We start from the raw sequence: 15,736 nt of genomic DNA, 5'->3' as shown, positions 1-15,736 counted from the left end.
ATGGATGTCGACGTCATTTATTTTCAATTTTTTTTTTTTTAATCTAAAGATGTATCTGACTCATTGTTTATTTTTCTGACTCCAGGAGAGCTTTGAATAGAAAATAAAACCGGGTGAGGAGGTATTCGTGGATGAAAACCTTCCTGGTGAACCACATTTAAGTGGTTTTTCTCTGGATCTGGCCGAGCCTTTATGAATATTCCACAAATTTTGAGCATAGTTGAGGTCAGGGCATTCCTGAAGCCAAGCGTTGGCCCGTTTTGTACTTCTAACCTCAGTTTCCATGTGTTTGGGTTTGCTGCAGATCCAGCTGTTAACTGCTCGTCTTAGGGCTGAGGATCATTTACTCTCCAAGTAGAAATTCTCACTTTCAGCCTCATTAAAAAGAACATTCGTCTAAAACTAAACCCTTTAAAAAAAGAGGAGATAATCAGGTTTTATGTCTGGAATCAAGAATTAATTTTATGGTTTAAAAACCAACATTATTTTATATCCATCTTAAGCTTTTAGAAGAAATGTGCTGGTAGAAAGAAAAGAAAATGTTTTCTATATTTATATTTAAAGTGGATCCATTCACTTTTCTGTATTGACGCTTTTAGGTCAAAGTAGGTAATGAGATAAATGCACATTAATGCATTACATCCTTCTTGCAGGATGTAATGATTTATAAATCATTTCATCCTGTTTCAAATAAATCTTTAAATGTCCAAAACCAGCATGACATTGATTTCCATGAAAAGCGTATGCAAGGTTCTGACTGGAGCTGCCAAACGCCGTGAAACAAAACTGCAAAAACTTCTCTCAAAGGTGCCAATCAGGACTGTGAAGGCTTTAAAACATTTAAATACCTAATTAATATGTTTAAAGAGTGTCGGGTCATGAGGAGAAACTAAAGTTTTTCAGAGATCATTGTCGCCAGCGTACAGTTTTAATAGACTACAAACCCAGGTCTTCATCCACGGGGACTGACTGGAGCTGAGTGAGGATCTTGGGGTCCGCGTCCATCTCCTCTGGGTCCCCCAGGGGAGACCTGGCATCCTCATCCTGCCCCGGCGAGGGGCTTCCCAGCAGGAGCGACTCCCCGCCGGGCAGGCCGAGCAGGGCAGGGTCTACGGGCAGCTCGCCTTTTCCCCGCATGTCAAACAGAGTCAGGCTGGCCGAGGTGGAGAGCGACACGGGGCTCCACGCCGGCTGGGACAGCTGGAGGCTCGGCGCCACGCTGCTGTACATGGGGCCCAAGGCCAGCATGCTCTCCGGAGTGAGCGCGCTCTGGGTCGTCATGGTGACAGGCTGGTCGGCGAGCGCCTGGCTGGTGACGACAGCGGAGTCCGGAGCACAGTACAGAGGGGAGGAGCTGATGAAGTTCAAGGGCGAAGCTGCCGGGCCGGAGGCGGACGGAGGCTGGTGGGCCGCGGGAGGCGCGGAGGGGCCGAGAAGCCCCGCCATGCCGTTGGCAGAGATGGCGGGTGCGTCGGGGACTGGTTTCAAGGGTAAACTGGTGAGCTGGATCCCTGCTGGGATGGTCAGAATCAGCTTCCCCTGTTGGACACTCAGATAAGGACTACCACCAAGAACGAGGTTCCCTAGAGGAAAACACAATGATACTTATTTAGTGACTTTATGCACATCATGCTAGTTACCCGACTGAGCAACCACAAGCTTTATGGAGATGGCTAAGGGGGAGGATAACAATTACACATGATTTCATCCGATTTGATGATTTTGATTATCTTCTACAAACGTTATTTGTATTCATCCCTTGTTAAACAATATTTTGCACATGTAGGGGCTGACATTTCTGCCCATCCTTCATTGAAAAAATTCTCAGGTTCATCTTATCAATTATCAACTGTAACCACAAACTCGCAATGTCAGTGCGATTTGGGCCATTCCAACACATTAATACCTGTTAATATAACAGATGTCCCTCTAGATCTAGCCTGCATGTTTGGGAACCTCCAAGGGTTCCTTCCATCTTCCCATCAACTTTGACCTTCTTCTGAGTCCCTGCTGAAAAAAAAGCATCCCCATTTTTGCCAAGTTCCCTGCATGGATTGTGGCAAAAATAAAGGATGCATTCGCACCAGCCCTGTTAATCTGCTTTAATCCAACACTAGTTCATTCACCTAGAAAGTCTGGTTTATTTGGGGAGGTGTGAACGCACAACAGAACTATGACCAAAAAAAAAAGCGACCTCTGGTCCACCTAAAAACCTCAGTCTTGGTTTGGTTGAAGTGAACTCTGATGCTGTTCGAGTGCATATCTGAATGCCAGCGGACCGCAGGCCCCTCCAAAAGCAGGAGGCAGATTGTGGTGGAGGGCATTCTGGGTAAATACAATAAAAGCAAACACGCAAGTCTAACAGTAGTCAGAGGAATAGTTTTTGGTCTTTTGTGTGACAAAGTGGTTCAGTTTGTACATTTTGCCAAAGACAAAAGAGAAATACTACAGCCAGTAAAATCTGACCCTACTTCTTCTTTCTTGATGTGTTGGCGATGGCAAGCAACTGAAGGGAGCATTACAGCCACCAAATGGTGATCTGACGCTACTACATTTCCTTTTACGTTATGTGAAAAAGAAAGTTGTGCTCAGTTTTTGTGTCATTTCCTTCAGTGTGCATTTTCATAAGGTGCAGCGCCACCACGGGCGAGAAGGGGGAACAGGTTTTTCAAAAGTTTTGGTTCCCTGCCATGTGAAAGCGAACCGCACAAGTGGAAAATATAACAAATGTTGCAGTTTTAGTCCCCAATCGAACAGAATCTTCTAGCCCATCAGGTGTGAAAACACCCCGAATGTCAAGGTGTTAAATGGGACTTTCTGTTGCTTCCTTTCAGCAGAGGCTGTCTTCCACTCTTCCATGAAGATTTGATCCACAATAAACTATTTGTTTCCTCTCAAGATTAACTCAAATTTTTCCAAATTACATTTAATTCTTCATCAAATTAAATGAAAACACAAAGAATCCACCTTAAGACAAATGATAAATCTCATTTTCCAATGAAACATGCTTACCTGTTGGAGACGAAGGTAGCTGAATGATCCCAGGGTTCAGGAGCTGCACGGCGGGGGCCACGCTGCTTGGGTTCCCCACTCTCTGAATCGGACTCAGCGGGTTTATCCGGAGCGGGGTCTGCGGAGCCCCTCCGGATCCGGGAGCCGAAGCCAGGATCTGCAAGGGCAACCCGGCCGAGGGGATGGAGAGAGCCGGGCTGGCCGGCACCACCTGAGGGAAAGAGACGTTGGAGGAGGTCTGGATGGAAGAGACGGGGACCAGCTGAGGCATGGAGAGAGAGACTAACTGTGCAGAGGTGCTGTTGCCTTTGGCTTGTGACACCGGCACTACTGGAGTTGGGGAAGACGTGGAGAGAGCCTGCGGAGTCTGGATTTTGCTGGGAGTGGAGTTTATTTGCTGGAGGGTAGCGTTGTTGAGCTCTGAGACCGAAACCACAGTCGCAGCAGATTCAGATACAGTTGTTGGGGGCTCTTTCTGCTGCTCCGGTGGTCTGCCAGCCGGGTTTTGAGTCTGAGGGTTTTGGAACGGTGGAGCCGGCGAGGCGAGTGGGGATACTGGGACGAGCTGAGGGCACTGGGATCCTAAAGACGTCTGGACCAGATGGGAGACTGGTGCACAGTGGATGGAAGGCACAACTTGGGGCAAAGAGATGACATGAGGGGTGGAGTGGATGGAAGAAACAGACGAGGGAGAAGCCCTCTGCTGACCTAGAGAGTTAGAAATAACTATGCCTGCAGAAGACAGAGGCGCTGTGAGGGAGAGCGGCTCTTGATGTTGTGGGTTCTGGGTTAAGACTAGAGATGGAAGACTGGTGCGAGACGACAGAGCTGGCGGGGAGGGCGATAAAGACGAGGAGGACGGGGATACCGTCTGGCTGCCTCCTTCCGATTCACAGCGGACGAGAAAATCCATGTTGTTGCCGCTCTTTGCTTTGGTTTGAAGTGGAGGAGAGACGATGGCGGAGGCCTCGGAAGATTGCATGTGGCTGCTCAGAACCGCCGCCTTGGCCTCCACCGCCTTCTGCTGCTCTGCGCCGACCCCGGGTTTGGCTATGACCTGAGCCCCGTTCAGGATCAAAGGAGAGCTGGTGGTGACAGGACTCAGCGTGACTGTCTGGCAATCACCCAGACTCAGGCCGTTGATGATGACGCCGGCCCCGGCGCCAGAGATCAGGGAGTTTCCGTTCAGCAGCAAAGGCTGCGGCGCCGTGAGGAAGCCGCTGGCGCTGTTGAGGATGAGCTGGCTCCCGGCGCTACAGGGGACCGCCGAGACGGAGATGATGGAAGCCCCAGAGCCAACGGGCTCCTCAGGTTTGTCCGCCGCTTCGTCCATGACACTCGCCTCGTCTTCAGTGCTGTGGTTCCCATCAGACTCACTGAAATTAGAGGCGAAGTCAAACATAAAAAAATTACTCTGGTTATTTAATGAGTGTCTTTCACAATTATTTCTGCTTTTGAGAAAATATGAAGTTTTAGTGCGTTGCAAAAACACCAAATTATTGTGACTGTCTTGGTCTATTTCTAATGCAGTTATCTTGGTACAATTTCAATAAGACAAAATTGACTTCCAAGTAACTTCTTAGCAAGATATAGGAGCTTCTTTTATGTCTATAATTCCATCATATTGATGAAAAAGTTCCAGTTCCACTGGCAGATTATTTAACTTTTAACATGAGAAATGCGTCTTGTTCTATGTGAAATAATGCCAGTGGAACTAAAACTTTACTAATAATATGGAATTATTGACATAAAACAAGGTACTTCTTGCCTAAAAGTTATTTATAAGTTAGTTTTGTCTTATTTGAATTGTACCAAGATATTTGCACTAGAAACTAGACCAAAACACTTGGTAGGGTTTTGTGTTTTTGCAGTGCAGTGATAGTCATTGCTCTCCTGTTTTGATTAAAAGCAGATACAGTAGTATTAAAATTGAAATGCTGAAAGACATCTAATGTAAATCAGAGAGATTGTGTGCTGGTTGGATTTAGATCTCATATTTCTAGTGGCTAAAGAAAATTTGTTAAAGTTTCTCCTCTACTTTAAAACCGCAGCACGGTTAACCATTATTCAACACGCTGCTCCTGCAACTTAATAACCAACCACGCATAACAGCACTCCTCTGTGCAAGCAGGAAGGACCAGAGTCCTAAAACCCCCTTTATGGTGCTGGTTTTGGTTCGTCTGTGTAGTTTTGACCACCCATATTTGCAGCGTCGCTCGGCCTGACCACCACAACCCCTGAGGTGGGGCGAGATAAGCCCTCTGTGCTCTGTTTTATCTCTTCACGCCTGTTTGGAGAAGCACTGGTTGTAAAAAACAAAACAAAAAGAAAAACAAGAGATGCACCAATTATTCTGCCAGAGACAGGAATCAGCGCCACTCTTCATTAAATAAAAACCAAGAACACACATGCACTTTCATCCCATAAATAAGTCGGCTGAAAGTAAAACCAGTCATGTACTCTGATTCACTTCTTTGAACTCTGATAAAAGCTGTAGACAAAGGCTTTCAAGCATAATTGAGTATGTTGTAATTGTATTGTCTATTCAATTTAAAGCTACTACAAATATCATAAATAACATTGTTTCTTTTATAAAAGAGGAGAAAGAGTCAATAAAAATAATTCTGAATCAGTGAAAACTGGATTCCTTGGATAGGACCTGAAAGAAACTGAATAAGTCAAGCTTATTGAAGCATATTTGATTTGGTTGGTTGGTTATGATTATTAGTCAGTATAAAGTTAGTTTGTGCTCAGTTTGTTTGGCTGGTTATTATGCTACTGACTTTCCCACCAAAAAAAATTACAATTGCAGTTTCAAGAATTCCCAGTGAGAAAGTAAAAATACCCAGGATATCATTTGCTAAGTACCAATTGTTGAATTCTCCTCTGACTAAATCTGTTTAATTTATCTGAAGATGAGTCACTGTTTTAATTACACCAGCCAAACCCAGAGTCAATTAGGCAGCGTTCTCAGCTCCCTGGACTTTTAATTTTGATCATTTATCTTTGGTAACGACGAGTAGGGGTGTAACAAGAACTTGTCTAACGAGACCTCGTGATGTTAAAATTTCTTGTTGAACCGACGTCGGTTTCGTGAGCACCAGCCAGTTGCAGTCGTCATGGCGTCACCCCGGCTGTTGTAACAGAAGATGCCTCAACTCACTCTTAAATGTTGGGCAGTGTTTTTACAGTTTCCAGCAGAGATGACACAGGACTAACACAGCTGCAGACAAGACACGGACAACGTGTTCATGTCGGACGCTGAAGGTGGCAGAAGGTGTCGCTATAGCAACTGATGGATGGATGGGTGTTGGAGGGTTCGCTAAGCAACAAAACAATCACAGCGCACTCTATTAACAGAAACTGGGAAAACTACTGCAGAAGCACTGTCCTATGGTCTGAAGAGATCAAAAATAAATAATTTAAAAAAAAGACAGTTTGTTGAGTTTGCGACAAAAATACAGCATAAAGGCATTGTGAAGAAATTTTATCTTTGAGGTTTTCTTGAAAGTAATGTAAAATAAATCTTCTCCTGTCCTGTTCTTGTAAATTCAATATTGTGTATCTTCTTGTGAGTTTTTTGTATTGCTACACCTCAGCTCTTGGTCTCCTGCGGTTGGTAGGATTCCATATGAGTATGAATATTCCCAGAACAGTAGGTGAATGGTTCATGGCAATATTTATATATACTTTGTTTTGTTTTTTTGTTGGTAATTTTAAGTTGCAACTTTGTATTTCAATGCGAATTCAGTGACTTAAATTACCCCAGAATGACATCTTTTTTTTTTAAGTGTTGCCATATGATACGATTTTTGAGGCTGGTAGAAATTAGTTAAAAATAGGCCTGGACACAGAATAAAAAAAAAGAAAGGCAACGCTGTTCATTAGGCAACAGCGATGGGTAAATATTGTAGTTATGGGTAAATAACCATGTGATCAGCGTAAAAACAAAATATGATAATCATAATAAAATCTAGACTTACTATGATTAAGAAACTCTGTAATCATAGTAACAGAGTTACAACAATCCAACCATCCAACAGTATGGTTGGATTTTTTTTTATTTTTTTTACTTTTCCTAATTAAACTATTGTTTTTCCTCTGCTGGTTCTTTTGGGAGCATCAATAAATCTCATTATTTTGCTGACAATGAACACCACAAGGTCTGGCCTGATCCATCCCTACTGCAATGTATAAAATGAGAGCTCTCAGGCTGTGTGTGACCTGATCCTGCAGGTTTTTTTTCCACCCACTCTCTCTTGTTAAAGGTTTCCCCTAACTAACCTCTGTCTCTCTGGCTCTGAAGGCGGCAGCGCAGTGCAGGGTTTCAGGAAACCTGAGCCATCGTGGGTCCATCTGGATCTCACATTTCATAACAAAGCAACATGCTTTAGGTTTGAGATGTGTGACTTCACTCCTGCCAAAACTCAGCTACAGCCAAATCAATTGCATAAACCAGCGTCTAACATGTTGGCTCATTTTTTGCACTCAAGTGAAGGGCGTGCTGTGTGTTTTTTTTTTTTTCTTCAGGTTTTAGAGCTTTTCTGGGTTTCCTCTGTTGACAAACAAAGGACACTGTTGCAGCTTATATAATTGAATGTGACATGCATGCAGCTTTGTTGCTCTTACCTTTTGCTGTGGGTCCCGGACGGGGTCCTGTCCCTCTGCCTGCGGTTCTTGAACCAGTTGCTGACCTGTGTGAGGGACAGTCCGGTGACTTTGGCCAGGTTTTTCTTCTCGTCCGGAGTGGGATACCTGTTGCTCTTGTAGCATTCCTTCAGAGCGTTCCGGGACTTTTCCTTGAAGCAGTACACGGTCTCTTCCCCGTCCCAGATGGTTTTGGGCAGGGGGAACTTCTTCCTGAGCCGGTACTTGTCCACGGCGCCCAGGCTGCGGCCCCGGGACCTCTCCGCCTCCTTGTAGCGGGCTTTGAGGTACAGGTCCTGCAGGAACCCATGGTTAGACGGGTGGAAGTCGTAGCTCTCCAGGATGGCGTACAGCTCCTTGAACTCCTCCCGGTGGAAGGCCACCAGCGCCTGGGCCTTGAGCAACGTCTCGTTGCCACGTAGCAGCTCGGACGAAGGAGGTATGGTGGAGAGAAACCTCCACAGGCGATCCACATTACCCGCTTGCAGCAGGGCCTCGCACAGACACGAAACCTGGTCAGTGGAGAAACTCAGAGCCGACTTCTGGAAACTTTGGAGCAGATGTTCCGAAATTCGGACGGTTTCTTTGTCTTCTTTGGGCTCGGCTGCTGATGGCTCCTCTGGGCTGTTCTCAGATTGTTCTGTAGACTCTAAAGACAAGGAAGCCATTTTCACTTTAACTTTTTTTTTTCCACTAGTAGTTCCTCCTCCCCTGTCTCTCTCTCTCTCTCTCCCTCCGTCCCTCCCTCCCTCCGCAGCGCTGCGTTTTTCCCGTCCTCCGCTCCGCCAGCAGACCGATTAATGTGCCTCCAGGCCAGGAGCAGACACGCCCCTCTCTCTATTGCTGTTGGCACGATCCAACTCATCTAAATGTGATCTCAAGCTGCAGCTTTAATTAACTCCAACAGGGACTGTACGTCTCCCAGTAACCCTGTTGCCCCAAACATTTCTGAAAAACCATCGGTGCTTTTTACACGCTCCAGAACTTTTGATGGCAGTCGCCCAGGGCGGCATTGGAGAGGCAAAGAAGGGAGGGCAGGGTTGATCGCCAGGTAGCTGTAAACTTTTAATATGTAACTGTTTATTGAAAGTATGCAATAATCTCTGTTGTTTCCTGTATATAATGTAGCTGATGTATTTTGTGACAATCTTATTTGTCTTAAAGTCGGCTGATAAGGCAAAAAATGCCTCACCATTTTTGCCTTATCAGCAACAAATAGGATAAGGCACCATTATCACTACTTTTTACCATTAGCTCCACTATTAGAGGTATTTTTTGCTAACTCCACCATTATAACTGTGTTTGTTAGCCGGTAGTTTGCTCTACCTGAGTTATACTCCCGGGTGCGAGTGAACATGTGTATTTGGGTCAAAGTGAAACATGGTGGTGGTTGCATTATGCTCAGGGGTCAACCATTCTTAGGATGGAACTGGGTTTTTATTGAAAGATGGATAAAATTATGAATAGCTCCAAAACTGTCAAGTGTCTTCTACCTAGTTGTAAAGATAAAGAGGGCTATAATCTTTTTCTGCATAACAGTGAGAATAAACATGTTTCTAAATTAAGGTTTATCTGCATAAAAACAGAAGATGCCAGAACTGCAGCTGTATTAGTCCTTATGTTGTTTATGATTTATCTTTTCCTACTGGATCAAACTGTCTGTTGAGCATTAGGTGATTTATATGCAAATACAGTCTGCACAAACACATAGCGATAGGCTAAAATGTCTCCACCAGCTACATGGATCTGGATGATTTTTGCGGTTGATAAAAATGTGCTTTTTTTTGACAAATGAATGAGTCATCAAAAAATTGAAATCATGACCCAGTTCAGAGATGCATTGCTTTCCTCATGATTTACTTTTGTTTACGTTGTGATAAAAGGTGATGAAAAGATATAAAAGCCGAAACTATAAAGACGAATGACAATCCCTGTGTAATACAATCTATGGAGACCTGCATCTACTGAGTACAAGAATGGAAATATTCAGGTAAATATGCAGGTTAAGGAGATTTATCTTATTTCTCTTCTTGTTAATCCAATATCCTTTAATCTGCAGCGTTCTTAATGTTTATGTGACATTGCAGGGGGATTAAAGGGAACCGGATGTTTTTCTTTTCTGTGGAAAACGAAATTATAATTTAGCTTAGTTTTCTTCTTTCATCAATATAAGCATCAAATTGCGGACAAAGAGAAACAGAAATTGTTCATATTCAAACACCATCCACCGGCCCAACCAGTTTGGTTTAGTATATTTTTCACTGCCCTCTAACACGCGGCACACAACAACATAATAATAATAATAATAATAATTAATAAATAAAGAAATAGTTTTAAATACTTATCCCATTCCAAAGCCACAAGAGTTTTAGAGATTTCAGTACCACTCATACATTTTAACCACAAAAGGGAAAATGTCTATTTCCTGCTATCTTTTCCTCCTTAAAAATCTTAATATCTAAATCTACCAGTCCAACTTATCAGTATCAGTCCAGCCTTCATTTAGATGCTCTAAAATCAAACTGATCATAATTAATTTCAACACTTAATGCCGATGTAACCATGCCTTCATCAAACAATTCAATACTTTTTACGGGGTATTTAGATTGACCATTTGCACAATTGCGCCGTCTAGTGGTTGATCCTACATATTGGGTTTTTTAGTCCTGTCTTTTTATTGGTTGTTGATTTTGTCAACTGTTTCCGGAGGAGGAGGTCCTTTGTTGTTACATCGTGTAACAGTAATTCTTATTGGTTAAGCTCGTTCTATCTCCAATGTGATTGGTGCGTTCCTCCCAAGGCGGGTAGAACCTTCCAGAGCAGGGCGTAGCAGGAATTGGAGTTTGAGTTTTCTGGCGTAAATACAAAGCGAGGCTAGGTTCACCATTTTTGTTTTAGTGTCGTTGTAGTTTATAACGGTTTTTTTAACCGTACACGGCTAGCCTCTTTTCTCAAAACTTGTTCATACCGCTGGAGATAAGACACACAAATGTAAGTAAATGTAAGAAAACTGGTTTATTCGAGGTGTCTTAATGGGTCCAACGTGGCTACTGCAGCTGCTTACCACCAACCCTGTCAGCTAGCTAACCCAGAGTGTAGCCACCGATAGTCATACTTAAAATGACAGCGAAAAGAAGAAACCTCGTTGAGTGAAATTAATCTGGAATAAAGACGGGATAAAAGCCACTTTGCTGGTCTAAATGCTTGCTGTAATGCACTGAAACACGAGGACTTGTTGAAAAATACTGCATCCCCTGGCAAAAACGTGGAATCACTGCCTTTGTAGGATGCAGGATATTTTATTATTACATTGTAGCACCTACAGTAATATCTACTTTCTAATAAAGTAGATGAACAATACTTTATTGCAACTTTTCATGTTTTATCCTGGTTACATTTGTACATTGCATTGTCTTAACTATTGGAGACTAATTGTGAGTCAAATTTCGACAATTCCTTTAAACAGTTGACAGATCCGTTTTGCAGGGTGGAAACTGTTCATGTATATTTTTTATTTTTTCGTATTTTCACTTGAGCGCTTCATTACATAGAAATCAGGACTCTTTGCTGTTTACCTTTTTGTGCTATATCATTGTTGTAAAGATAACTTCGTAATAATCAGGCCAACTTTTGATAAATGCAGTGGCACCAAACAAATATTTCAGCATCGTCTTCTTGACCAGTTCAGATCAAAGGTTTTTTGTCTCTACATTTAATATACAATTACATTTCAGTGACTGCTTTCACTTTGAGCAGTGAAAACGTACTTCCTTTGTAAGTATCAATGATGCTTTGAACTACCTGTGTTCTCCCAGCCAGGTCGTCATTGTGAAGAATTTGTTCTTATCAACATCAGAGAGACTTTCCCGGTGTAGAAATGGACATCCTTTCCTCAGAAGTTGCATAAAAATGCCTCATTACATGTTTAAAATCTTTACAATTTTGTTGGATGATCTGTTGATGGTATTTATTTTCATTTGTAGAAACAAGTTTTTAGGTGGGGCCCGAACAGAGCGCAGGATGGACGGTGAAGTGACGGTGGTTACCAACCCGTTTGTGAATGTTCGTATCACAAGCAGCCTTTCCAGCTTCGAGAACCGCCGAAGGTTCAATAAAAGAATTACTATTGCAGAATTAAAGGTAATATACAAGTATAACATCCCTTGCACTTTACTTTGAGAATATTAACTAGTTCTACTTTCTAACTGTGGTCTACTCCGTATCTACTCTCTTGTGCAAAGATGCTCCTGGAGATGAATGTGGGTGTTCCTGCTTCCAGCATGGACCTGGAGATTTTTAGCACCACTGATAGGTTCCTACAGAAAATCGATAACGATGAAGCTTTATTTGGTTCCTACCCTGTGGATGATGAATGCAGAATACATGTACGTACAATATTAAAAGTACTTGAAATGCAATATCTAGTGATATGGTAGATAAAATGTAAGTTACAGTGGATGTAAAATTTGTTTACAAACTATACACTGGTTGAAAAGCTAGTAGTGTGTGATGTTAAAAAGAAATTTCCTTCTTAAATTAAGCGTGGAAACACACACACAATTGTTGGTCAGATAAATTGGGAGTGTTTAACAGTCCTGTCTGCTCGCATAAACCTGCATTCGATACTCGTAAAGTAAAGCAGTTATTGATTTAATTGCAGTTTTGACTGTCGTCAGCGTGCCGCACCATGACTTGTTAATGACTCTCCTCACATCGCTTACAGACTTGCTGTCAAATATAAGGTCTGGGGTATAGGAAGCAAGGGTTTGTTTATTTAAATGTGCGCTGATCAAAAAAACTAAAAAAATAATCTGATCATCTTTAGTTTTATATAAAAGTTCTGAAGGTTTTTTGCAGAACTTGACTGATACTATTCTTAAAAATTGGGTGGGAAATTAGCATAAAAATCTTTCCATGTGAACTAGGCACAATTCCAGATGCTTTTGGGAGATGTGGACAAACATGATCACCTCTTACATTAAAAAGAAAAAGCTTGTTTAATAATGTTGATGTAGCCTTTTAAGCAGCTACTGTGACCAGATTCTGTGATCTTTCTTCAGCTATAAAAGAACTTCCAGTCGTTTGTAATGTGTTCTCTTCTCAATATATTGCTCTAAAAAGTTGTATATTAAATCCTATTTTTTCTTTCTCAAAGTGACCCTAATACTCCGTTGCATAAACAAAATTTTGACCTTTACTGTAACTTTATTTCAGTATAATCAGAATGCGTGTATGGCATCAGGGTTTTTTTTTATTGTTATTGATGTAGTTAGTTTACTGTAGTTAAAAACTACAGTAAAATGCTTGTGGCTGATATATTATTGTGTTTGTCTCTTTGTTTCCTGACCAGGTTATTGACAGGAGTGGAGGACAGACCAGCGAGTTGTTTGATGATTCCAAAGTGGAGAAGTTTGAGCTCTCAGATGAGGCCTATGAACAACGGAAAGGTACAAATCTCTCACATTTTTCCTCTTAAATTTGTTCCTCAAACAAATCGTGGATTAAAAATTGATTTGAGAAATTTTGAATTTCACAAACTAATTATTTTGAAAGTGACAAGATGAGTATTAAAGGTACATTTGCAAGCCACTTTAGTTAAAAACAAACTAACTGCTACATTTTAGTTAAGTAAAAACTCTTGATTTGTTGATCATTCATTACAAATGTATACTTCCATGGTTTGCATCTTGAGTCACTCTTTATGGCTTTGATCGTTATTGCTCAATGTACAAAATGCACATATCTTGTAGAATCCGTCCGGTCATTCTTAAAGAAGCAGAATTTAGGCCGCTTCAACGAGGAAGAAGCTGCGAAGAAGAAAGCTGAGCTCACCATTCGGGAAGAACAGCAGAAGACTGCAGCCGAGGCCATTTCTGTCGGCAGCCGCTGCAAAGTGGAGGTCCCAGGGCAGCCCACAAAGCTTGGCACGGTTATGTATGTTGGTAAGTGTGCAAAAAAATTATTTCCAGATTTCCTTACCCTGACTGATAACATTTGGGTCAGAAGCGGTAATAATTACAATATTTTTCCTGATATGTGGAGTATATCTGGTTTATTCGGGCTATAAGAAACAGCAAGAATTTCAGTTGATAAGATAGAGTACAGCAAGGTGCTCTATTTTGTCTATGTGAACTCTTGGTGTGTGTCTGCTGGATTTGAAAACTCTGGTGCCATTTTGGAGAACCCAGCTCATGTTGCTGAATCAAGGAGTTAGAAAATAAAACAGCCAAACATTCTGAATGCAGACATTACAATAATAAACTAATATTCCCATTTTATTAGTAACCTGTCAATTGTCCTGAAGTTTCATTTTTCTGTGTCTGAGCAAAATCTTGTGCCTCAGGTGTAGTATTTTAAAACAGAACATGAATATATGGCATAACACGCTACCGATTACTGTGACTTAAAGAGAGTAGAGACTTCCTTTGCTTTGTTGCACTTAAATGTACAGCTTTAAGTTAGTCTCAGTAAACACTGATCAGAGTCAGTGTTGAAATCCAAACATTTAACTTGGTGTTATTTTGTTTAAACTATGGAGCTGATTACTGGTAGGAGTATGATGTCTGTTAAAAACACAGATGCTTATTTTTATGGTTCCTATACAGTCTTCAACATTTTCCTTGGCTGTTTAAAATAGGGGGGGAAAAGATTATGGAAAAATATTTGCATTTACAGACTTTATTCCCTGTCCCATCATCTAATGTGTGTCATTGTAGGTACAACAGAGTTCAAGTCAGGTCACTGGGTGGGTGTGAAGTACGATGAGCCCCTTGGAAAACACAATGGAACGTAAGATTTAAAAAAAAAAAATTTTCCCCCATTAATGTAAACAATTTTTGCAAATTTGAATCTTAACTTATTTTTATTGTGTGTCCAGTGTTCAGGGGAAGCAGTACTTTGAGTGTCAAGACAAATACGGGGCATTTGTGAAGCCGTTGAATGTGACTGTGGGAGACTTCCCTGAAGAGGATTACGGTTTGGATGAGATATAGAACTGTTCTCTTTGTTTTTTTTCTTGTTACGGTCATTTATTTTAATTTCAGATCCACTCACTGAACAGAGAGGAAGGAGAATGACTGACTTATCATAACAAATGTTCCTGTTTGTTCCGTGGATGGCATGATCCAAAGGCACTTTAGCTGGAAGTCTCTTTTCGCCGTAGCCTCACAGAAGTGATTATCAGTTTGTGACTTTAGACGAGTCATTTATAAAACTAGTTACATCTGACAGTGCTGCACACAAGAAGGTTTGTTTTTTCAGATTATTGTATTTAAGTTTTCTTATTTTGTCCTGTTTTTGAATCGGTTTGAATATTTTTCCTTTTCAATTCATGTTAGTATGTCTGAATTTTGTGTATCTGCATATTTACAGTCATATTGTTTAAGGACTGTCAATCGAGTTTAAAATTCACTCTAATCATACTTTGACAGTAAAAAGGGTCACTCCAGGTTAGTAACTTTGTGATTGGTGAAGGTAAATCAAAGCTGCGGGCGGTGGATACTTACATTTTTTTAAAACAAGTCGCTCTCAGAAAATGCATCACATTTATTTTTTTAAGTAACAGGTTTGCTTTTTCTGACACTACTGCTGATTTTTTTTCTTCTTTTCTTTTTTTTTTCTTTAAATACCAACAAATATTTCACGTCACCACTCTGTCACATATTTGTGCAACGGATTTTACTCAGTTACCTGCAGATCTCTGCAACAACTGCTTCACTCGGTGTCAGTGTTGCATCTCAAATTGATGGTAGGCTTGCTTTCGTTATACATGAAAACACTTGGCATACTGTTTAATTTGGAAAAATGTAAAATTGTTGTAATTTCAGTGTCTTTTCAATAAAGTTGTTGGTAATTATTATTCATTGACCTAGAAGGTGATGGTGACTATATGTGCCAAAGGATAATTCACACTAATAAAGACGGTACACGTGATCAGCATTTGTTTTGATTTATTTTTTTTGACTTGTAATAAGTGAGTCATATATTGTAATATTTGCATTCCTGACCAACAATCTGATTTGGATTTTTCATAACATGAAAAAGCTTTTTCCTTTTTTGGGTGTAGTTAAGTGTTTTA

The 15,736-nt window shown here is 41.3% G+C and overlaps 2 protein-coding genes across 2 annotated transcripts; one reads left to right on the top strand and one right to left on the bottom strand.

The window, feature by feature from the left end:
• Positions 1 to 34: 34 nt before the first annotated feature.
• On the bottom strand, positions 35 to 8,704 carry six5 (SIX homeobox 5). Its single transcript, XM_008425766.2, has 3 exons — positions 7,642 to 8,704; positions 3,013 to 4,388; positions 35 to 1,583 (listed from the first exon to the last, which is right to left on the bottom strand). Exons 1-3 carry the CDS (start codon positions 8,325 to 8,327, stop codon positions 937 to 939), a joined length of 2,709 nt encoding a protein of 902 aa, XP_008423988.2. The 5' UTR covers positions 8,328 to 8,704; the 3' UTR covers positions 35 to 936.
• Positions 8,705 to 10,474: 1,770 nt separating this feature from the next.
• Positions 10,475 to 15,594, top strand: tbcb (tubulin folding cofactor B). The gene is made up of 7 exons (XM_008425765.2): positions 10,475 to 10,650; positions 11,643 to 11,799; positions 11,901 to 12,044; positions 13,010 to 13,106; positions 13,410 to 13,601; positions 14,376 to 14,448; positions 14,537 to 15,594. The coding sequence occupies exons 2-7, from the start codon at positions 11,680 to 11,682 to the stop codon at positions 14,649 to 14,651; spliced, it is 741 nt and encodes a 246-aa protein (XP_008423987.1). The 5' UTR covers positions 10,475 to 10,650; positions 11,643 to 11,679; the 3' UTR covers positions 14,652 to 15,594.
• Positions 15,595 to 15,736: the final 142 nt, after the last annotated feature.

Source organism: Poecilia reticulata, linkage group LG13, assembly GCF_000633615.1.
Source record: "Poecilia reticulata strain Guanapo linkage group LG13, Guppy_female_1.0+MT, whole genome shotgun sequence".
In the NCBI taxonomy this organism is placed as follows: Eukaryota; Metazoa; Chordata; class Actinopteri; order Cyprinodontiformes; family Poeciliidae; genus Poecilia; species Poecilia reticulata.
This window is presented reverse-complemented; position numbering and strand designations above follow the sequence as displayed.